Raw genomic sequence first — 23505 nt, forward strand, 5'->3', positions numbered from 1 at the left:
GGATGTATCACACACATTCTGTTTTAAATCTGTGTTTTGCTGCTCTACGCCCAGCAGTGGGTTATCTCAGCCAAGGGATACTGGCCAAGTCAGTGGAGGCTGGTTCATGAGGGCAAATGGGGCACTGCCCCACAAGCATCCATTTGTCCTAAGCCGCATCCCACCTTCCTGCTTTATTACTCAACAGGAAGTGTAGCTTCTTTCCCTTTAGTTTCAGTATTGCCCTTATAGAACCGAATGGAGGAGGATGGGGACAAAACTACAGTCAGACGGCTCTGTCTGTCATTTACTCTGGCTCCATCTGCTGGTGAGCTCTCTGTTTTACACCCTACCAGTTTCAATGCAGTGGCTCTCTTGGGTTTCAGGCAGGGGGTATATTCTCAGCTTTACTAGGAGATGCTGGGGGATTGAACCTGAGACGTTCTGTGTGCAAGGCAGCTGCTTTACCACTGAGCTATGGCTCTCTATGGTTCCATAGAGGGCTCTTTCCCATCCTTATCTGGAGCTGCCTGGGATTGAACCTGGGGCTCTCTACATGCAAAGCAGATGCAGCTATGGTCTTAGCTGCACACTCCATTTATTGGGATGCTCAGCTGGTCTCAACTATCAAGGTGGGCTCTTATTTCACCCGAGCTGTACTAAGGAATAGACAATGCAATCAAGTGCTTCTTTTTCAAGAATTTTGAGCCCCAACGTGTTCAGTTGATCTTGCTGCCCAGTAAGTTTTGAGTTTCAACCTAAATCTCCCAGTTTTATTATGGGTTTCTATTTACTTACTGTCTGCTTCCTCCCATCCATTTTTAATTGTTGCTTGTTTGGACTTCATATAACAAGACACACAATTTTAATCACAATATATGATTGATCTTCAAGTGCCTCCAGATTGCCTATTATTAAGCATCCATTTTAATACGTTTGCAAGAGGTTGAATGAATCTGCATCACAGCAAGTATTAATCCAGTTTCCAGCTCATTTCCCCCATCACTTTCCTTACTGCAAAAAGAAGTGGATTTGTTCTACAGACACTCCCAAGCAACTATTATGGTGCAACCTGAATTTGCCAGTATATGATTGCATCCCTCTTGAAAATAGTGACAGTCTGGAAGCGTCCTTGGTTTCAAGGTGTATGATGAGTTTCTCACCTGCCTCACCAAACAACAAAACAGTATTTGTCTATGAACAAAGGCGAAGAGTGTTTAAAAAGACAATTTTTGTAAAAGGAGTGGACTTTGTGTGTGTTGTTTGCTGGTTGATTGTTATTTTTCATTTCCCTGGAAGGGGGATACATTTTGTACAAAAGATCGTTGTCTATTTTTGTAAATAGAGCAAAAAATTCAAAAAATAAAAGTCATCTTATAAAGCCTGAAAAAACACAAGAATGTTTAGTGTTGCTAAAACTCAGGAATGACAAACCAGGTTTAACTGGTGCATACTTTATTATCATTATAACATGGTTGTACTGCCTCTAAGAGCCAAAGAAGAAAACAAAAAACCCCTCTCCAGTTTCCCAGGGGGAGTTGATTGAGGTTAAGCCCTAACGGGTTTGCAGATAATTCTGCTTCAAAGAGAGTCCTCCTGTTTTCATAAACCTAAGCCCAGTACTCAGATCACACCCAGATGATTTAGCCAATAAATGCATGGAGGTCTGTAAACCTCTCTGATATAAATTCAAATGTGGTTTTTCTCAGGATCACGCTTTCAGGCTAATCTTCCCTTCTGAAACAAAATGGCAGTAACCATACATCAGGAAGTATATATGTCTATCCATGCATGAAATAAGATTCAGTTGCATATTTTGAAAGCTGGAACAAACAATGTCACCAACACACACACACACACACACCAGGATCCTGAGAAGTGCAGATGTGGCATCAATGGCACCCATGCAGATATGAAAGGAGGATATGTTTTCGGGACTTAAGAGGACAGGGCAAGCAGGGATCTAGGATGGCTCTGAATCATGCAAAATGTTTAGGCAAATAGGTGGTCATTTCCACACACTGTACATTGAACGCACTCTTACACCACTTTTTAACAAGGCATGGCTTTCCCCAAAGAAAGTAATCCTGGGAACAGTAGTTTGTTAAGGGTGCCAAGAGTGGTTAGGAAACCCCTTGCAAAGCTATAGTTCCCAGCACCCTTAACAAACTACAGTTCCAAAGATTCTCTGGGGGAAGAGAGTGGCAGCTTTCAATGAACGGTGAGGATGTGAACCAAACTTTATTGGGAAGGGAAGAGAGTGGGGGGTCTCCTTCCCACCCCTCACATTAGCCACACATGGCTAAACCTGCCAGCTAATCTAAGGCTTTGTCTATCTCTCATCACTACCTCGATAAGGAGGACTCTGTGCGGCACAAACAGGTGATTTACCTTTACTTCTCCCAGGGTCCCTCTCTACAAGGATTATCATGCTATGCAAGGAAAGGTAACGGTATCTGAAACGCAGACAATTCTACATGATCTCGCAAACAGGCCCCCAAACAACAAAAAATAGAGTACAACCAGAATGAGGTTTCCCACCCCCCCCTCTGCCTCTTGCCCTCTCCTGCAGTTTGTGTTCATTTCAATTCCATGCTGACATAATCGGTAATAAACATGAAAGAATTACGGGGCATTCTCCTCATCGCATGGCGAGATTCTCCTGCAATGAGAATATCCCCTGCTCTCCCCACAAGGATCTGGCCCAGTCCAAGAGAAGCTCTCTGCGTGGAAGGAGAATCAGTCTATAATCTGGATATCTTGAAGGAAAGGAGGGGAGTAAAGGCTGCATTTGTGTCCCAACCAATCAGGGTTTTTTTTTTCACCTCAGCACAGATTCATGCCTGATCAGCGAGAATCACCCGCAGCTGGTATCAGCATCCACCACCACTCCCCCCCACAAGGTCATGGGTGTTTCCCCCCAAGATATGATATCCCCCTTCTGGTTGCCATGCTTGCACAAAGTGAGCTCCTGGACGTCATCGTGGTCTAGGAGGCTGCTCCAGAGGTTGACGTGGCTCATCCAACCGGAAAACGGGTTGGCGAAGATGTCCATCACAGGGTTCTTGTACTTCCCAAGGAGCACCTTCCCGCCGCTCTGGGTCTCGTAGCCTCTCTGGACATTCTTGATTGTGCCCTTGGCTCCGTTGACCCACAGGTTGACGGTGCCCGAGTCGGAGGCCCAGGTGACGCAGTGGTGGACCCACTCCTCGGACTTGCGGTGCAAGTCGAACTGCACCGAGATGCCTCCAATGGACACGCCCACGCCGATGCCCACGGTGACCACCAGCTCGTTGTCCCTCTCTGGGGTGGAGTAGAAGAAGACCGTTTGCCGCCCTTCGTTCAGGTTCTGGGCCCAGAAGCAAAGCGTGAAGGTTTTGAGCATCATGGCCTGAAGGGGGCGCACCTCGGCGTAGCTGGCCGTGTTGTCACGGGAGAAGTAAAGAGCTTGGGTGTGGACCGGGATGTGTCCTGGAAGAACCAATCAGAACCTCTCAGGTGTGGGCAGGGCTTGAACAGACACTTGGGACAACCCATCGGAACTGCTCGTTCTGCAATAGGTTGGCCCTCTTCCAGCAGAACCATAACCCACTGCCCTTTGTTTAAGGGGATGTGACCAGCTGGATGAATTCAGGATGAATTTGAAAACATTCCTGTCCTAAAATTTACAGCATGCTGTACGTTGAAGGAAAATTATATGAAAATGATGTATCGCTGGTATTTAACACCTACTAAATTAGCAAAAGGGACGAGGGTGGTGCTGTGGTCTAAACCACTGAGCCTGTTGGGCTTACCGATCAGAAGGTCGGCAGTTCAAATCCCCGTGACGGGGTGAGCTCCCGTTGCTCGGTCCCAGCTCCTGCCAACCTAGTAGTTCATAAGCACGCCAAATAAATAGGTACCGCTCTGGCGGGAAGGTAAACAGCGTTTCCGTGCGCTGCTCTGGTTTCGCCAGAAGCGGCTCAGTCATGCTGGCCACATGACCCGGAAAAACTGTCTGCGGACAAATGTCAGCTCCCTTGGCCAATAAAGCGAGATGAGCACCGCAACCCCAGGGGTCCTTTACCTTTTTAAATTAGCAAAAATGTATAGAACTGCTTCAAATGTATGTTGGAAGTGTAAGGAGAAGGAACGCATGTTCTACCAGATGTGGTGGATGTGCAAGATAACCAAAGCATTCTGGGATATGATATATAAAGAGTTGGGGGAAAATTATTAAAATAACATCTGTGGAAATATCAGAAGCTATTCTATTAGGAATTCTTGATGCAGAAATACCAAAGGAGTAGAAGAGAGTACTTATGTATGCGACGACAGCAGCACGGATGCTACTGGCCTAGAGATGGAAAGAAGATAAAGTCCCAACTAGAGACGAATGGCTGATAAAGATGATGGATTACGCCAAAATGACAAAAATGACCGGGAAAATCAGAAACCAAGAAGATAGAAACTTTAAAAAGGAATGAGAAAAATTTATGAGTTATTTAAGAGAAAACTATAAACAATAAAAACTTTCTAGTAGCACCTTAGAGACCAACTGAGTTTGTTCCTGGTATGAGCTTTCGTGTGCATGCACACTTCTTCAGATACCTGAAGAAGTGTGCATGCACACGAAAGCTCATACCAGGAACAAACTCAGTTGGTCTCTAAGGTGCTACTAGAAAGAATTTTCGATTTTGTTTTGACTATGGCAGACCAACACGGCTACCCACCTGTAAATAAAAACTTTGGCAGGATTATAGCCACACTTGTGATGTATGAAAAACTAAAAAACTTAAAATTGATTTTTAAGATAAATGGAGAAACTATAAGATGCAGTAGAAAAAGTTTGGCAACGGAAACCATGGAGGGGTGGACAGAAGTCTAAGGGTTCAGGGAATCCTATATGCTTATGATTATTAATGTTTAAATTCAAGTGTATATTGTAAAACTGAATAAAAAAATTTTTTTTTTTTAAAAAAAGAAAACATTCCTGTCCACCCAGGCATTTAGTAGCTGAGGGATACAGTTCCCAGAGACCCGAAGATCACTGAATAGAAGAATGTTTTTCATCGCAACTGGGTTTTCTTAAAAGATGTTTTCAATTGTTATCATTTTTAGAGCGTTTTAACCTGTTTTAGAATGTGTTTGCTTTGTTTTTGTTTGTAAATCTGTTTGGCGCCCTGATCTCCTTGGAGAGAAAGGTCAAGGCCTAAATCCATTAAATAAGAAGTCTCCTAGCAACTTGCAAAATTTAAGAACAGAAAACTTGCCATAAATAATCAGAGCATGGGGAGGGGAAGAAGTCTTATTCTCTTACCAGGTTTCCCCATGATAGCCAGCACGTTCTTCTTCATCGCATGCAGCTGAGTCCGTATTTCATCAAGCGTGGAAGAGACGGCTGACGGGTGACACATTTCTGGAGCAATGGAAGGATAATGATAGTTAGGCTTAATCTTCCGCAAACCCTGAAGTGACTGTTCCGGTTTGCGCACTATTTTTGGAAGCCAAACATCCAACGAGGCTTCCGATTGGCTGCAGGATCTTCCTGCGGCCAATCGGAAGCTGCACTTTGCTTTCCAAACGTTTTGGAAGTTGAATGGACTTCCGGAACAGAAGGTTCTTCTCATGCTTTTAAGACCTAAGGTCCTCCACTCCTGTCGCCTGCCTCCCTGCTGGCCTTAAGCTGCTCACTTGTACCTTTGGTAACCTTGACTTGGAAAGACGATTTGACTGTCCGGTCGTTGAGGGGCTGGACACGGCGGTAATCGTTCCTCAGGGTATTGTTCTCCCAGTCCAATAAGGCATTCTCCAGCAGCTTAACCTGCCAAGAAAGCCAAGCAATATGTTCAAGAATAACAGGAACCTCCTCCTCCTTGACATTCTACCTCTGCCCTACCTTTGGAAACAGAACTGCAAGGCTCCTTCCTATTCCAAGGCTTGCTGCAGACCCGACCTAGAGCCATTCCTCTTGGGAACAGGAGGTAAACAGCCTGCAACATTTAACATTCTGCTGCAGCATCCTTGCTGGTTCGTCTTTAACATTGCTTGTTTTTGAAGTCACAGATGGAACAAGCTGTTTGCTGGGGCTCGCTAATCTACTCATATAGAGTAATAAATAATAATTGTCTCCCCTTTACCTAAAGGAACATCTTTCCTCTGATGAACTTGCTTGGGCCTTGAGATAATCTGGGCTTTGTGTGTTAACTCCAGAGGGTGGAATAGCTCCCTGTGGGATGCTTATCCCAGGAAGGCCCACCGAGGATCCGTTCTGAGAGCATTCCCATGCCAGGCAAATACCGTACTTTTCTGTGTATAAGACGGTGTTTCTTATTAAAAAGTTATGTTAAAAATTTGGGGTCGTCTTATACACAGATAATGCAAAGGGGGGACATGGGATTGGTTGCTGTTGTGAGCCAGAGATTGTCAGCGGCTATTGGGCGTGCTATTGGTGGCTGTGTCAAGGGCTAGTGTTGATTGGCTGTCGCAGTGTGAATTGAGCGGGTGATTGGCAGCTTCTGCCGGCGAGGGGACAGACTATCGGCGGCTTTTGTGACGTGCGCAAGTGGTGGTGTAGGTCAATTGGGTGAGCGATTTTCAGCATTCCCCCCTTAAAAAAATCTCAACAACTCTGCCCCCCAAAAAAAGCTCAGCAACTCTGGGCAATCTCCCCCCATTTTCTTAATTTGCTACCAAGGAGTGTGGTGGAGTCTCCTTCTTTGGAGGTCTTTAAGCAGAGGCTTGACAGCCATCTGTCAGGAATGCTTTGATGGTGTTTCCTGCTTGGCAGGGGGTTGGACTGGATGGCCCTTGTGGTCTCTTCCAACTCTATCATTCTATGATTCTATGATTCTAGGGGGCGTCTTATACACGAGGGCGTGTTATACATGGAAAAATATGGTACATTCTTGTTTTCCCAGGTGTTTTGGTTGCCCCAATGAATTGCTGTTTTAGCTGAGTACACACCATACTTTTGAAGCACGTCACTTCCCCCAAATAATCTTGGGAAATGTGGAATCATAGAGCTGGAAGGGACCCCAAGGGTCATCAAGTCCAACCCCCTGCAATGCAAGAATATTTTGCCCAACATGGGGCTCGGACCATGTAGTTTGCTCCCTCTCAGTGATAAAACCCCCTGCATGTTTAACCACCTATAATTCCCAAAAATTCTTTGGAGGGCACAATGTGGCAGAAATGTACTTTAAATGTATGCTGTTTACATAGCTTGTGGTTTTAATATGCTTTATACATTTATATTACTGTATAATATCCTTGCTGTAAATCGCTTCGGGGGTTTAATTCTGAAAAGCGACTGATAAATTCAACAACAAAAAAGGAACAGACAGACCAGTGCAGACCAGTGCTTTCTTACCTGCGTGTGAGACAGCCGGATGGGTGAATCAAATACAGTCCAAATGACGTTCTCTGTGCATGGAGGTGTGGTCAGAGAGCCTTGGTATCTATAGAAATTGGCAAGGTTTTCTGGAAGCATGGATAGGAGATCCAGAGTGTTGAGTGTAGTTGACTGCCCTAAAAATACACACACACACACACACACAGCTTAGCAATTTTATGCAATGTCCAGAGCAGTTCAAAATCAAATACTGGGTGACAGCTTTCAGCAACTAGCTAGCACTGCAGCGATATCCCACTGCTCAAAACCAGGGTGGTAAAGAACTGAAATCAACCACCTTCATCTTGCCTGACCAAGAAATACCATGCCAAGATTTAAAAGGAAACATACCTGCAAACTTGATTTTGGCCAAGCTGGCAATGAAGTCGCTATAGTAAGTGTTTTCTAGGTTGCCATCCTGCAAGAAAGAAAGGTAGTATTTAAAACTGGGCATGTTCAAATGGGAAATGAATGTGGGGAATGTCTATAGCTCAGTGGTTACAGCACCTGCTTTGCTTGCAGAAGGCCCTAAATTGAATACTTGACATCTCCAGATGTGACTGGGAATAAAAAGGTAAAGGGACCCCTGACCATCAGGTCCAGTCGTGTCCGACTCTGGGGTTGCGGCGCTCATCTCGCTCTATAGGCCAAGGGAGCCAGCGTTTGTCCGCAGACAACTTCCGGGTCATGTGGCCAGCATGACTAAGCCGCTTCTGGCGAACCAGAGCAGCGCACGGAAACGCCGTTTACCTTCCCGCAGGAGCGGTCCCTATTTATCTACTTGCACTTTGACGTGCTTTCGAACTGCTAGGTGGGCAGGAGCTGGGACCGAGCAACGGGAGCTCACCCCGTGGCAGGGATTCGAACCGCCGACCTTCTGATCAGCAAGCCCTAGACTCTGTGGTTTAACCCACAGCGCCACCTGGGTCCCTCTGTGACTGGGAATATCACCTCCCTAAAATCCTGGAGAGCCACTGACAGTCTGAGTGGGCAATATTCAGCTAGATGGATCAACATAGGACAGCTTTCTATGTTTTCCCTCTCTCTCTCCGCCCATTGATAATATGCTTTACCGCAGGCATCCCCAACCTTTGGCCCTCCAGATGTTTTGGACTACAATTCCCATCATCCCTGACCACTGGTCCTGTTAGCTAGGGATCATGGGAGTTGTAACCCAAAACATCTGGAGGGCCACAGGTTGGGGGTGCCTGCTTTACCGATACATTTTGACACAGGGAAAAGCCACAGAGATAACATTCTTTCGCATTTCGCAGTTTCTTTTTGTCTGGCGCCCCCTAGTGGTTTCTCTCTTTTTAAAATCCAAATTGTTTGCAACAGCGTGCAAAGCAGCAGCATCTTCTCGCCAGAAGAAGAAAAACAAACAAACTTTCCGCCAATTCTAGATCTCAGAACTTGTGCAACTTACTTTCGGGAATCTGAAAGTTTCGCCAAATGCATCTTCAATTTAAATAGATAGATTCTGCCTGGATTTGCCACCTACCGCAAAGAGAAAAGCCAGAACTGCCAAGCCATCCGGTTCAACCTTCGCTTGCTCGATGCTTGTGTACTTGGCTGAGTTGTAATGGACGATATGCAGCTGGGGAAAGGATGAGGATGGCAGTGGTTAAAAAGCCAGGCAAGGCCTTTAGCTGAGTGGTAGAGCACATGCCTTGCACATACACATTTCATCCTGTTACAGGTAGGTGTTGGTCTGCCATAGTCAAAACAAAACAAAAAATTAAAATTAAAAAATCCTTCCAGTAGAGACCAACTAAGTTTGTTCTTGGTATGAGCTTTCGTGTGCATGCATCTGAAGAAGTGTGCATGCACACGAAAGCTCATACCAAGAACAAACTTAAGTTGGTCTCTAAGGTGCTACTGGAAGGATTTTTATTTATTTTTTATTTTGTTTTGACATTTCATCCTGATAGTCCATGGAGAAATAAAGTTGTCCCATGCCATTCTTCAATCCTACAGTTTGTCTGTGAAACCAGAATCATTATACTTTTGTGTCTCTCTAGTTTGATTTTGTTTTTAAGCAACAATTACAAAAAAAAGGGTAGCTGTGTTATTCTCCTGCAGTTAAAAGCAAAGCTTTTTCCTGCCTCTTTACAGACTGACCTATTTATGTTGGCATGAGGTTTCCCAGAAAATAATCCACTCTGTTGGATGCCTGATCCATCCCATGGCTGGTGGGAACTGTAATCAATGGTGGTCCGAAGGAAAAGAAATGCAGAGAAGTTCAGCCTGTGATAATGGCACTCTTAACAGGCCATTCGCAGCCACAAAAGGCTGCTGCTGATAACACAGACATCTTGGCGTTGGTAAGTGAATTAACATTTGTAGAGCGATTAACAAGCAAAACAAAGCAACCTATTCTCCTGATTAAAACCAAAGGTGATGGTGCTAAACCTCTTGAAAAAAATTGTCAATTCAGAGGGTGTTAATTCATAGGTTGAAGTTCTCCCTTCAATTTATTCCAGTAATAGGAAGTGATGGGAAAACTTTCTGTTCCTGACTCTTGAAGAGCAGGCCAGATGAAGACATGTTGAGGCCCTAACATAAAGTCAAATTTAAAAGGGCCCATAGCACTTTAAAAAAATGTGTTGTAATTATGGGGAGGCCCCTCACAGAGCTACAATTCCCAAAAAATTACAGTTCCCATAATTATTTGGGGGAAGCCATGATTGCTGTATGTGGCATAAGAGTGCTTTAAATGTATGCAAGGGTGTGGCCTTAGATCGCTGGTTTGAGGTCTGCAGCACAACAATAACATTTAGTGATTTTTAATTTTTTTGTATTCGGAGGCCCCTCTTGATCTGAGGCCCTAAGCTCTGGCTTACTTACCATGTGCTCCAATCCCACACTGCTAGAGAGCTGCTACCAGTCAGTTGGCAATACTGGCCTCAACCAGAAATAGTCTTGACCTGGTATAAAGTACCTTCTGCTTTTCCTACGGGTTTGTGAGTGTGAGTGTTTGGTTCCCCACCCCCCTTTTTCCCTCTGCATGGAGGCAAGGGAAAACCACCCCTAGGCATTTTTCCTGAGGAAGCTAAAGACATTATAATGCCAAGATTCGATCTCGTGCCTTCGAACCGAGTGCTCAAACAGGTATGGCGGCATGTGTCAGAATCCCTACCCATGACCAGAACACAGCTCAGATAGAGGAAAAGCTTGCCTGCCCATTTTCGCCTCTGGCCATGCCCACCGCCAGCATGTAGCCCTCTAAAAGCTGCCCAGAAGGGTGTACTTTCCAAAGCTAGGAGAGCTTCTGCCAGCATGGTGTTGTGGTTAAGAGTGTCAGACTACGACTTGGGAGACGAGGATTCAAGCATCAGGTCAGACTTAAAGCTGACTGGAGAACCTAGCACACAGCACCTTGAGCTTCCTAAACGGAAAGCTGCGATATAAAGGGGTGGTAATAACCAATCAAGCAAATAAATGTACCTCGGCAATGTACCTCATCCCATCCACTGTGTGTTCCGAGCCACTGGTCTCAAGATCCATTCCTCCCCAATGGAAATGGAACTGGACAGCCGTGAAGGTGCCAGGAAGCCCTTTGGTGATGGTCATGGTTGAAGGAAGGTCTATCTGGACTGGGAGGCAGAGTGAAAGCAGGAAGTGAGGTCAGGTGGAAAACAACTCTGTTACAGCAAGGCTGTAATAACCACATGGGTATGTATGTATTTAGCTATTGCTCCACTGTTTGATTCCGTTCCTCGTTCACAACGTGCAAGAGTAACGTAAAGGAATGCTGCAGTAACATTTATAAACACAACCCTTGGTAACTTTTCCTTTTACAAAGTTGCACTTGTGAAGGTTCCATTACTGGCCAGTTCTTCCCAGAACTGTTAGAATGTTTGTGAATGTTCCAGGGCATCACAGCTGCTCAGGCAATGGCAGAAGGAGAAGGAGTGAGGGCCAGAAAACAGCCTGCTTTGAGCCTCTTAGATTTTAAAACATGCCTCCTGGATGAATCCAAGATTCATGGGTATTTAAAAAACACACACAACCACCACCACCACAACCTAGGAGTAATAATTTTACGTTCTGGTTTCGAGGGATGGCTGCATTTGCATGTCTGTAATACAGGATGGAAACAGGACTGGAAACATCATCCTCAGTTTTTAGATGCCAGCCTAAGGAATTTTCATTTACCCAGGCTTTTAGTGGTTAAGGTAACTCATCTTTTAGCTTCTCTATCTTATTTTAGGAATATTACAATGTATATACTTTTACATTTGGCTTTTGATCGAGTTTATTTGTTTTATTTTTTAATTCAGCTGCTTTGGGACACTTTTTTTTCTTATTTATTTATCTCGTAAAATTTATATACTGTAAAAAGCAACTTCAGCGGGGTTTACAAAAAAGAATAAAACAGTGAAGTGATCAGTAAATAAAACAGTCAAAAGCAACTACAGTATTAAAAAAAATTCAAAACAAACAATGTGCTGAAAACATGATTAACACACCTGTGAATGCTCTACATCTCTGGGCAGGCTTCTCTAAACAAAAATATGTTCAGCAGGCGATTAAAAGAGCACAGTGACGGTGCCTGCCTGCTATCAAGAGGCAGGGAGTTCCAAAGTATAAGTGCTGTGACACTAAAAGATCAATTTCTCACAAATGTGGAATGAATGAATATTCTGTGGCACCTGTAACAGTGCCATTTCTGTAGATGGAAGATGTTGAGAGTGCATACATGGGGTCAGGCAATTTCTCACAGGTAAACTGGTCCCAAACAACTAACAAATGCAATTATTGTTATTTAGAACAATATTAACAGAGTCATTACTTTAGGAGCCATAGATCTAATGCAGAATGAAGGAGAGAGAGAGAGAGAGAGAGAGAAGGAAAGAAGGAAACAATTGACTCCTCCTCCTCTCTATAAAATCCCCTGCCAAACTCTGAATAGAACATTTCATTCCTTTGCAAGGAACATGAGCGGATCTGATTCCCATCCAGCTTTGGAATTCAGAAGGAGATGAGTGCTTTTGTTCAGGAGCTCTCCCGAGGGCAAGCCGAAAACATGTTTCTTTCTGCAGATTATACCCCTTGTGAGGGATGGGATCAAAACAAAAACCGAAGCTAAAATAAAAATACACCCACAAACACAGCCTTCAGCAAGTGCCATAATGATATACAAACAAAAAAATGGTTTAATTGTGTAATCATGCATTGAACCGTGGTTTCATAATTGGGGTTGTTCCCTGTTTACTTTTTCTGAGCAGCCTGAGCCTGGTCGACATGGGGAGGGGAACGTGGGGGGGAAAGCAAAACAGAATTGCAAAGAAGGTCATTGGGCCAAACTGGGAGGAAGGTCCACTGACAACCAGGTCCGCGTTTTTGGTTTGTGTGTTGTTTTTTTTAACACCACAGCAAATACACTTTGGAAAGAGCACCTGGCTTCTTTTCGTGGTTAGGAATGCAAACAAATGAATAACTAACGGAAGACTGTACAGCCTCCCTCCACTGTCAGAGGCAGTGGCTGGCAAATGCAAGTGGGAAAGAACGATTTTGGCCTGGCTGGCCCTATCAGAACAGGATGCCGGTCTAGATGAGCCTTTGACCTGACCCAGCAGGGAACTTCTTATGTTCTAAGTCAGGGTTCAGGTCAGCAAACTTTTTCAGCAGGGGGGCCGGTCCACTGTCCCTCAGACCTTGTGAGAGGCCGGACTATATTTTGGAAAAAATAATAATGAATGAATTCCTATGCCCCACAAATAACCCAGAGATGCATTTTAAATAAAAGCACACATTCTACGCATGTAAAACACTGATTCCCGGACTGTCCGCAGGCCAGATTTATAAGGCGGTTGGGCCAGATCTGGCCCCCAGGCCTTATTTTGCCTACCCACGTTCTAAGTCATCTTGCTCTCCTTCAATGGTTTAAGAGGGGGATTAGATGAATTCACAGGGCATAAGGCTCTCAAGAGCTGCTAGTCATGATGGCAATGTTCTGCCTCCTCTGTTGGAGGCAGTAATACCAGTTCCTCAGAAGTGGCTAGAGTGCTACTGGACTCCAGTCCTGCTTTTAGGCTTCCCAGTAGGCATCTGGTTGGTCACGGGACTAGATGGGCCACTGTCCTCATTCAGATGGGCTCTTCTTATGGTTGTTGTTTTAAATCTTCCCCTCCGTTTTAGCCTCACAACAATCCTAAGAGGTAGGTTAGCCTTATGTGGCTGTGACTGGTGCCAGGTCTCCCAGTGAGCTTCTTGGCTGAGTGGGGATTTGAACCCTGGTCTCTCAGGTCTTACTCTTGACACTCTAACCACTACGCCACACTGGCTCTTAACACACCCACCTCGCAAGGTATTTAATGTAGTGCAAGCAGAGAAGGATGGCAAGGAGATTGCAGGGGATGGGGCAGAGGCCGGCATGAGAAGCAGTGCTGTCATTCCGCTTGTGCATGCACAGACAGCGAAGGATAAATACCCAAAAAAATAAATTGAAGGGGTTTGGACCGGATGACCTGTTCCTACCAACTCAACAGTTCTATGGTTCTTTGACTGAGGGGCTGTTCTTCCTCCACGCCAGGGGTCAGCAAACTTTTTTCAGCAGGGGGCCGGTCCACTGTCCCTCAGACCTTGTGTGGGGCTGGACTATACTTTGGAAAAAAATGAACAAATTCCTATGGCCCACAAATAACCCAGAGATGCATTTTAAATAAAAGCACACATTCTACTCATGTAAAAAACACCAGGCAGGCCCCACAAATAACCCAGAGATGCATTTTAAATTAAAGGACACATTCTACTCATGTTAAAACATGCTGATTCCCAGACAGTCCGCAGGCCAGATTGTGAAGGCGATTGGGTTGGATCCAGCCCCTGGGCCTTAGTTGCCTACCCATGCTCCATGCCAAAGAAAATCGCCAGGGTTTTGCCAAAGCCCTGGGCAGCCAATGAGCTCCTGACAAAAATTGGTTTAGAGTTTAGACTGACCAGCAACCATGGTGCTGTTAATGAGCCTGCATGCAAAATACAGAGCACTAAAGAGGGGGAAGGGGTCCAGGGTAAGGGAACTCAAAACAGCAGTTCACAAAAAAGCAACAACTAATTTTCAGAGAGCAAAGGCTGATAACACTGCTGTGCTCAAACCCCCTAATGAGAGGCTGGTCATACACCACCGTGTATAATAAGCAGGCAGCCTCAACAATGATCTCTTGGGGCAATACAATTAGAGATTCCTTTCCCTGGAGACAGTTTGTCTCAATGCTCCGCTGCTTCCCCTCCCCCCCCCCCGCCCCCAATCTGTCAGCCATCCATTGTTTCTTGTTTTTGCTTCTGATTGCATTCCTGCCTCACCTTTCTCTCCAAGGAGCACATGGTCCTCCCCGCTCCTCGTTTCATCCCCACAAGAACCCTGTGAGGTAGGTTAGGCTGGGAGGCAATGACCTACCCAAGTTTCATGACAGATCGCAGATTTGAACCCTGGTCTCCCAGGTTCTAGTCTGACACCCTAAGCACTACACAACAGGGATATAGAGAGAATTGGAGCATAATACCACTTCAAATAGCTGTGGCTTCCCTCAAAGAACCCTGGGAACTGTAGTTTGCTAAGGGCTCCTGAGACCCCCCCCATTCCCCTCAGAGCAACAGTTCCCAGAGTGGTTTAACAAATGACCACCCTCTTCCCAGGGAACTCTGGGAACTGTCACTCTGAGAGGTCAGTAGGGGCCCTCTCCTCCTAACAGCACCCTTAGTAAACTAGAACTCCCAGAATTATTGGTATCACAGTGATTTAAAGGTATCGTATGGATGTTGCCTAACTTAGGTCCTCTCTAATTTCAATGGGTCTTCTTAAATGACTTCATATAGATAATAACTCAGTCTAATCCCCTTTTAAAATGATCTTTATGGGTGGCCAGCCACAGATATTGTGGTACCTAAATTCCACAGTGGGAAGAATTACTTCTCTCCAGTCAAAACATATGGTGAGACTGAGGTGTCCATTCTTACGCACATGATTTGGTCAAGAGCCCAAGAGGGTTGGCTGATGGTTCATCAATGGGTTGAGGAGATTGCCTCCTGAGAGTCGGAGAACAGATCTTCAGATTCTCTTCAGAGGCTCAAAAAGGTGCAGCTTTCCAGCTTAGACATGACTTCCCCAAAAGAACTCTGGGAACACTAGTGTGTTGGGAACTGTAGTGCTGTGAGGGGTAAACTACAGTTCCCACGATTCTTTGGAAGAAACCATGTGCTTTAAATCTATGGGTGAGTATGCAGCCTTGGTAGCTATTGCCCACAGCTAAATGGAACCTCCAGGCTTTAACTGTCAGGGGTCCTTTACCTTTACCTTTTTTTATGCTGCTAACCACTACAATGGCCATTTGAAGGAATAACCACAGAGTAATAAACTACAGTTCCCAGGATTCCCAAGCATCTCCAGGTAGCACTAGGAATGTCCCCTGTGTGATACCCTGAATAGCTGCTGCCAGTCAGTGTAGAGTAGACAATACTGAGCAAGATTGACCAATGGTCTGACATGGGATAAGGCAACTTCCTGTGTTTCCTACATTTCCCCTGCTTTTCAAATTCACATTATACTGGTACAGTATAAAAGTACACACACACACACAGTGAGTTTCTCTATCAGCTCCGCTGCTCATCATGTTATGCATTGTCAGAAATAAATTCTAGAAATATCCCCATAGTGCACGGGAAGGATTAGCCAGCATATAACTTTGGAAGCCGCTCTTTTGTCCTTTTATTTTTTAATGTCTCATGAACAAATGCAAACATCTCCTACATTCTCGATTGTGTACATGCTGCTGACTGGATCGCCCGCCTCTAGTTTGAGAAAATCAGCACAAAATTAGCAGAATAGATTTTTAAAAAAAAGAAAAAAGAAAAAGAAAGAGATGACAAAGCAAGAAGTTGAAATAAACTAGATCAGGAGAGGCAGCTCGTTCAATTAAAAAAAGAAGCTTTTGTGAATGACAGTCAGCTGAAAACGTAAAAAAACCAACACTCTGACTTCAACCATCACTAGGTATTTGAAAGACATCACACAAAAATTTACACCACACTTAAAACAGGGGCTGTTTGGCACTTATATCCGGCTTTTAACCTTGGTTGCAAACAGATTTAAAGCCCTGGTTTCAAATGGGTTTAAAGCTAGCTTTGGTTTCAGATTAGTTTCAAGCTAACCCTAGTTTTAAATGGGGTTAAAGATAACCATGGTTTCAAGGGTCATCTGGTTTTCAAATGGGTTTGAAGCTAACCATGGTTGCCTTAAACTTGGGGCAAACAGCTACACCATGGTTCATGCTGATTAGGGAAGGGAGTGTAGAATTTTCATGGCAGAGAAGAGGAGAAAGAGGCTGAGGGAGGCTACAAGCTTCCAGAGTTCTCCTGATCTCTTAACCATGGTTAAAACAGAGATTGGGAAATGCTATGTCTTCATTGTCTTAGGCAAGCTACAACCCCACAGTAGTAATACAAAGGATAATGATGCTCATTTACCTTACAGTCTCATAATAAATGCCCCTTGTAAAAGAATAAGAACTGTTGAAATGTCTTGTTATTATCAACCGACGGGCTGATTTAGCAGCCTTAAGGGCTTGCATATCTAGAAAATAACCCTTGTCTTGAATTGTTATTCTGCATTTGGGAAGTGAATCAGGACTTGACATGGTAGGTAAACACATTCCCAGGAACACAGGGAGCTGCCTTATACCAAGTCAGAAACTTGCTCCATCTAGCTCAGTATTGTCTACACTGACTGGCAGCAGCTGGCCAGGGTTTCAGGCAGGAGACATTCCCAGCTGTACCTGGAGATACCATTGGGGATTGAACCTGGGACATCTTGCATGCTCATCCACTGAGCCATGGTCCTCCCTTCCCCACAGCCATTCAGCAGATTCACCACCTTTTTTACCTGTTGCTCATATTCACCTGAATGCCCATTGTTAGTCATGGTGAAGGTTCCTTGCAGGGGCCCAGCATAGCCGTGGAGCTCCAGCGGTTCCAGTTCCGGAGAGTATTGGACAGACCTCTTCCGAATATCAATGGGGGACTGACGCTTTCCGAGGCAGTCTGGGAAGTGATTCCCCCAGTGTACTTCATCCAGTTCCCCTTCAGAAGCAATGTCAGGGAGGAGGGAAGAGAGGAAGAGAAAGAGGAGAGGCTGTCAGGCTGAGCTTGCAATGAAGAAATTGCCTTGGGCAGAGGTTCAAGGTGCAGCTTCTGAGGCACACAGCCCTAGATGGCTTGAGACCAGGATACCTGAACTATCATGTCTCTCCTCTTACATACCCAACTGATCACTCACACTCTACAAGAGAGGGCCACCTGCAGGAGGTCCAAATGATATAGGAATAGGGCCTTCTGTGTGGTGGCTCCAGCCTTTTGGAATTCCCTCCTGTTAAATATTAGGCTGAAAGTACACCATATATTTAAAGCACATGGCTTCCCCCCTTAAAAACAACAACATGGGGACTGTAGTTTGCCAAGGGTTCTGGGAATTGTAGCTCTGTGAGAAGTAAACTACTGTTTCCAATATTTTTTGGGGGGGTCATGTGGTTTAAATGTGCTTTAAATCTATGGTGTGGGGCAATGCTTTATGCGCTAAATGCTTCCCTAATAAGTTGTGTTCTTATGGTCTGACCACTCAGACGCATCCAAGTGAATCTCCTCTGGCTGCCTGCCACTTTCTCGGGGTGCTATTCCCTGAAGTTGGTGTATAAACACTCTAAAGACGTTGATGTTGCTGTGGTTTAATTAATAAAATACATTCCATGACACCACAGCAAGTCAGGGCAGGGCAGCCAACCGCAGCTTGTAAACAACAGCCTGTTTAGGTAGTGTGGTGGGGCTTGCCTGTAAAAGCTCCAATATTCTTCTAATGTCCAAATCATTAAAGGAACTCATGCAAATGGACAAGGCTCTTTCCCCTCTCTCTTCCTATGTCCTCTTATCAGTATATTTAGCCCTTACGGCCAGGTAGGGGCCTCAAAGCTGTCTCTCAAACCTCCTGCTTTGTTTGCAATCGATATGGAAACCTTTCCTCTCATCTTTGTCAGTTCTCTTGTTGGCGGTCAGAGGCATTGATCCGTTCTGCCACACTCACCGCTTTCCAAAGGAAAGTGCGGCAGAGACGAGGCAGAAAACAGACGTGTTGGCCTTTTTGCAGCAGCCTCCGAAAGAATGGCTAATGGACAAGGATGGTGGAGGCTGTAGTCCAGCAATATGGGGGGCGGGGAGACACAGCTTCTCCATGCCTGGACTCAAGGCTCCTGGGAGCACCTTCCAGAAAGAAAGCTCCCTGCTGTGTCTCTGCATGAGTGGCTGTTCTGGGATAGGGATAGGAACCTTGCGGCTTTCCAGATGATGTTGGACTGCAACTCCCCTCAACCCCTAGCCCCCAGGGCCAAATGTCAGGGTGAAGGAAGTTGTAGTCTGCAACATCTGGAGGGCACCAGGATGGCTGTCCCTGAGTTGAGAGTCACAGTGAAGAGACCTCGCGTTACTGCCCAGGTCAGCCATAATGCTCCCTAGTTGAGCCTGAGCCAACTGCTCAATCCAATCCTAGATCAATTTGGTCATATGAATGGCCAGGAGCTCAGCAGTCAGAGAATCTGCTTTGCCTGCAAACAGTCCCAGGTTCAATCCCTGACATCTCCAGGAAGGGAAGGGAAAGATCCCTGTGTGCAGTCTTGCAGCATTACTGCTAGTCTGTGTACAGGTAAGTGCTACTGAGCTCGGTGGACCAGTGGTCTGGTCTGACTCCAATTCCTCTGGTCCTGTTTTGTTTTCTGACAATATATCTGCATTGCTGATAATTGCATATATATATATATATATATATATATATATATATATATATACACACACCACACACACACAGCTAAGGCTGCCATACATCCGGAATTCCCAGACATACCGATATTCATCCGTTGGAAAATAGAGTCTGGCAGAATTTCTGAAAACTGGTAAAAATGTCCGGGGAAACCCAGGTATATGGCAACCATGTCAGAAGCAGTGTTAGAAACTGAGATATGAAAGCTAGGAGCTAAATGGCACCTTAAACCTAGGTTATGGGCTTTTTAAAATAACAATACAACACTTTTTAAAATAACAATACAAAGCTGAAAATGATTGAACTGCAGCTAAAATATTATGTTCATTTTTCACATGGTCTAGTGCTTCCCCTGCCACCCCGCTAATATTCTTCAGAGGGACTCCTCTCCAGTCCTCAGAGAGTAGCTGGAAGTGGGGAGGCAGAAAAGGGTCCTCCTTTCCTTCCACTCTGCAGTTTTTAATCTGAAATCTTAGGCGCAGCACTGCAGCCAGAGCTCAGAAAATGCTCACGCCAATGAAATTCCCTGTCGCAAAATGCGCCTAGAACAATGGGAATTTTGAACACTGGTCATAAGTGTTGGTTTTTGGGGCAAATTTCCTTTAAAAAATAGTTCAAAAAAGCTCAACACTCTTGGTCTGGATTCTCACTTTTTGAAATACGGCAAACTAAACACAGCATAAGAGGTGTTAAGTTCTTGCTTCGTTTTATTAAGGGGGTTGCATTACCTTCCCCACAAACAATAAAAAATTTTCTGCAAGCATGGAATTTTCCTTTACACAGGACATTAAAAACAAAAACTTGTATATCTCCCACTGTAATGGTACAACCCACACCACCTCAATTTATATTTAGTCCTTTGATAACCTATGTTTCCCCCAGGGAACTTAAAAAAAAATAATCCTCGCAACAACTCTGTGAGTCAAGCTAGCTGAGATGTTGTAAATTTATCCAAGTCACCACTTCAGAGCTAAAAACGAGGATTTGAATCTGTAACCATGTGCACACTATAAAGCACATTTCCACCAAAGAACCTGGGATATGTAGTTTGTTGTGAGAGCTAACACAGCAGCTCTCTGAGGGATAAACTACAGCTCCCAGGATTCTTGGGGGAGAGGGAATGTGCTTTAAATATATTCTTGCATCTCCCCAATCTCTCGTCTGACGCACTAGCCACTATGCCACACTGCCTTTCAACCCCATCATTCCATCACATGTGCAGGCTTGGCATTATTTTAAACCTACATGTGTAGGACTACGGCATGATACTGCATTCTCATCCTATTTGCTCAGAAGGAAATCTTGCTGGAAACAAATTGGATTTACCGGTATGTCTGAGCAAATACGCCTAGCTTATAGCTCAGTTTAAATCTAAGCCTTTCGTTTCAACCGGGGTGTCAACCCTGCAAGTTTCCAGCAACGGAAGGCAGAATGTTAAACACAACGCCTACCGCCTGCCCCCTCCACCTGCAATCCTGTCTCCTTATTACCTTTGTAGGTCCAGTGCAGGACGTGAGAAGAGCTCAGCTGCAGAAGGAACAGGGGGAGCACCCAGCCACTAGTCCTCATGGCTCTCCCAAGTCTGGAAGCAGGTGCCAGCGAGGAACCGGCCCGTCTTCTTCTCCTCTTATTTACTCTGGAAAGAGTAATAACAATTTACTTTAAAGCCAGCCCTCCCCCCCCCCGCCCCCTGCGCTGAGTCCCCACCTTTCCCTGCTCCCTGCCAAAACAATAACAGATATCAACCTGCTGGGGTATCCACCCCCCTCCCGCCGCCAGCTTACATCTCCTAATGATATCTTATTGACCCACCTGGGAGAAGAGCTGCCAGGCACTCTAATGGGATGGCAAAACAGCAAAGAGCACCAGGTCAATGGCACCAAGGTAATGTAACGTTCTGTACTTTTGCAAAGCTCGCGGTCTCCCCCTCTCGGGAGCCGGCGTTATTGGCCTTCTGTACAGCAGCGTCCTGGAAGCATTAATGTTTTAATGCTTCCCAGCATGCGTTAGGGCAGGGAGGGGGGGTAGGGAACCTCCAGCCTGGGGGCCAAAGGCAGCCCTCCGAGACTCTCTGCCTGGACCTCAGCATCTCGCATAAAAAACCACACACAATTCCCAGAGCAGACCCTCCACTGGCCCAGCTCTGAGCTTCATTAGTTACGAACCCGAAATCTGGGATCCACTCCAAACTGGTCCCAAAGCTTTGCAGCCGTTTGCACTGATTAACCCCACATTTTGAACACACCCACACCCACACCCAAACGGAGTAATTTGGGGCCATAGGTATCACACACACCCCAACCCCGGCATTGCCTGATTGACTCCAAAATGGTGCCAAAGTTTTGCAATATTTTTGCACCCTTTTCTACCGTGAACCCTACGTTTTGCACTGCCACCCCCCAAACTAAGGAATCAACATTCAAACAAAATAAAATAAAAAATTCCTTCCAGTAGCACCTTTGAGACCAAAGAAGTTTGTTCTTGGAATGAGCTTTCGTGTGCATGCACACTTCTTCAGATACACTGAAACGGAAGTCACCAGACCCTTAAATATAGTGAGGGAGTGGGGAGGGGTATTACTCAGAAGGGTGGTGGGAGTGGGTGATCAGCTGATAGGTGTGTAAATACCTGTAACTGGAACATTCAAATAGGGAGTCATAGGTATCTCCCCCCCCCCCAATGCAACATTGTCCAATTCACTCCAAGCTCAAGTGTTTTTGCCTGGCTGCAAAGTGCTCTTGAACTCTGATCACACCTCATTTGCCTGAACAGAGGACAGAGCGTGGGTGGTGGTGGTATGTGTAGAAAATAGCTTACTGTACAAAAATAAAGTTTACATTTACATTTGTTTCTCTGGCCGCCTTTGCCTCCGGCCCCTCCCACCACTAGCATGTGGCCCATGGCAGTTTTCATAGAAGGGAATGTGGCCCTTGAGCTGGAATAGTCCTCCCTACTAATGCACTGGGTCTATAGTATAAAGGCACATGGTGTAGCCACTGTACTGCAGGAAAGCCGGTTTGTGTTTGGTCAGCATCCAGGTGAGAGGGCCGTTCAGGGCCTCAGGAGCAATGCAAATTTCATAAACAAGACTCCAGGCACACAGATGGATTGCCATGGAAAAAAGCGTCAGACTCGGCACCAGAATGTAGCAAGTTTTGGAGTACCGGCTTGCGCTCCCAGACCTGGAAGCGCAAGAGCACCATCCCAGAATATATGCTACTGAGGAGGCAGTGCCCAGGCTCCATCCAATCCCTGATCCCGGGAATGAATTGGGCTGATTCGGGTCGACCCAGGATTTGGCTGGAGTGAGTTGTGGTTACTGGAGCTATTTGGATCTATCAAAGCAGGATGGGGAGATCTGGTGTCAAGTAGGGTGGAGGAGACTGCAAGTTTGGTTCAAGGTCCAGATCAGGTCAGGTTGGCTCCAGATCATCCTGGGTCAGATTTTTCTCTCACTTTTTGGGGAGAGGGGTCTAGTTTGGATGCTGTGTCTTGTTTGGATGCCCCTGTCCTTCATGAGATGTAATGTAATCTACATCTGGGGGGCACCAGGTTGACTGCACCAGCCAAGGCATCCTCATTCCCACCTTCAAAACAACCTTGCGAGGCGGGATAGGGTGAGAGAGGTGACACCTGGCCGAAGGTCACTCCGTAAGCCTTGTAACTGAGTGGGGATCAAAACCCCGTTCTCCCTGAATTTAGCCCAGTGCATTATTGCACTATCTGTCCCTTTATTGGTTTAAAACAGGAGCTGTAGACCCCATCGCGACAGGAAAACACTTTGCGCGTGCTGAGAAATACCTTGCTCTTAAATTCACCACTGTCTTTTAAAAAACCCAAAAGAGAAAGCCGTTGGTTTCTTTCATGAGGATCCATACCTCGGATCAATGTTTTTGCAGCACTGGCAAACACCAGATCTGTGATTTCAACTGTACAGTCTACCAACATGATTTTTAACAAATTAGCGGGCTCTCCATCAGCTTTGCCAACAGACCAGCTGTATCAGGAACCTCTTACCTCTGAACTGTGCCAGCTGGTCATTATAAGAACAACTGCTTTAAGAATTGGTGCCTGAGTTCGCTTTCTCTTCCCTCCGTGTCCCTTTTCCCTTGCATGGTGTTGTGGTGGTGGTGGGGTTTAGATTGTAAGCCTGCAGGCAGGGACTGTCCTGCTTTAATTAACTGTAGGTAAGTCACTCTGAAAAAACTAAGATCATGGCCACTGGTCCCATCACCTCCTGGCAAATAGAAGGGGAAGAAATGGAGGCAGTGAGAGATTTTACTTTCTTGGGCTCCATGATCACTGCAGATGGTGACAGCAGTCACGAAATTAAAAGACGCCTGCTTCTTGG

General features: G+C 45.5%; 1 protein-coding gene across 1 annotated transcript; it reads right to left on the minus strand.

The window, feature by feature from the left end:
- Nucleotides 1-2526: 2526 nt before the first annotated feature.
- Nucleotides 2527-20772, minus strand: CA6 (carbonic anhydrase 6). Its single transcript, XM_033156255.1, has 9 exons — nt 20645-20772; nt 17252-17431; nt 10799-10947; nt 8853-8948; nt 7703-7769; nt 7331-7488; nt 5659-5782; nt 5279-5377; nt 2527-3450 (listed from the first exon to the last, which is right to left on the minus strand). Exons 1-9 carry the CDS (start codon nt 20721-20723, stop codon nt 2837-2839), a joined length of 1566 nt encoding a protein of 521 aa, XP_033012146.1. The 5' UTR covers nt 20724-20772; the 3' UTR covers nt 2527-2836.
- Nucleotides 20773-23505: the final 2733 nt, after the last annotated feature.

Source organism: Lacerta agilis, chromosome 8 (genome assembly GCF_009819535.1).
Source record: "Lacerta agilis isolate rLacAgi1 chromosome 8, rLacAgi1.pri, whole genome shotgun sequence".
Lineage (NCBI taxonomy): Eukaryota > Metazoa > Chordata > Lepidosauria > Squamata > Lacertidae > Lacerta > Lacerta agilis.

Bases quoted from the DNA above. Each gene is read 5' to 3' on its own strand.
- CA6 (XM_033156255.1), bottom strand. From the start codon at position 20,723: ATGAGGACTAGTGGCTGGGTGCTCCCCCTGTTCCTTCTGCAGCTGAGC. The intron at 7,489-7,702 runs GTATGTTTCCTT...GTGTATTTTTAG, and splicing joins GGCCAAAATCAAGTTTGCAG to GGCAGTCAACTACACTCAAC. The intron at 5,378-5,658 runs GTACAAGTGAGC...CCATTGCTCCAG, and splicing joins CCAAGTCAAGGTTACCAAAG to AAATGTGTCACCCGTCAGCC.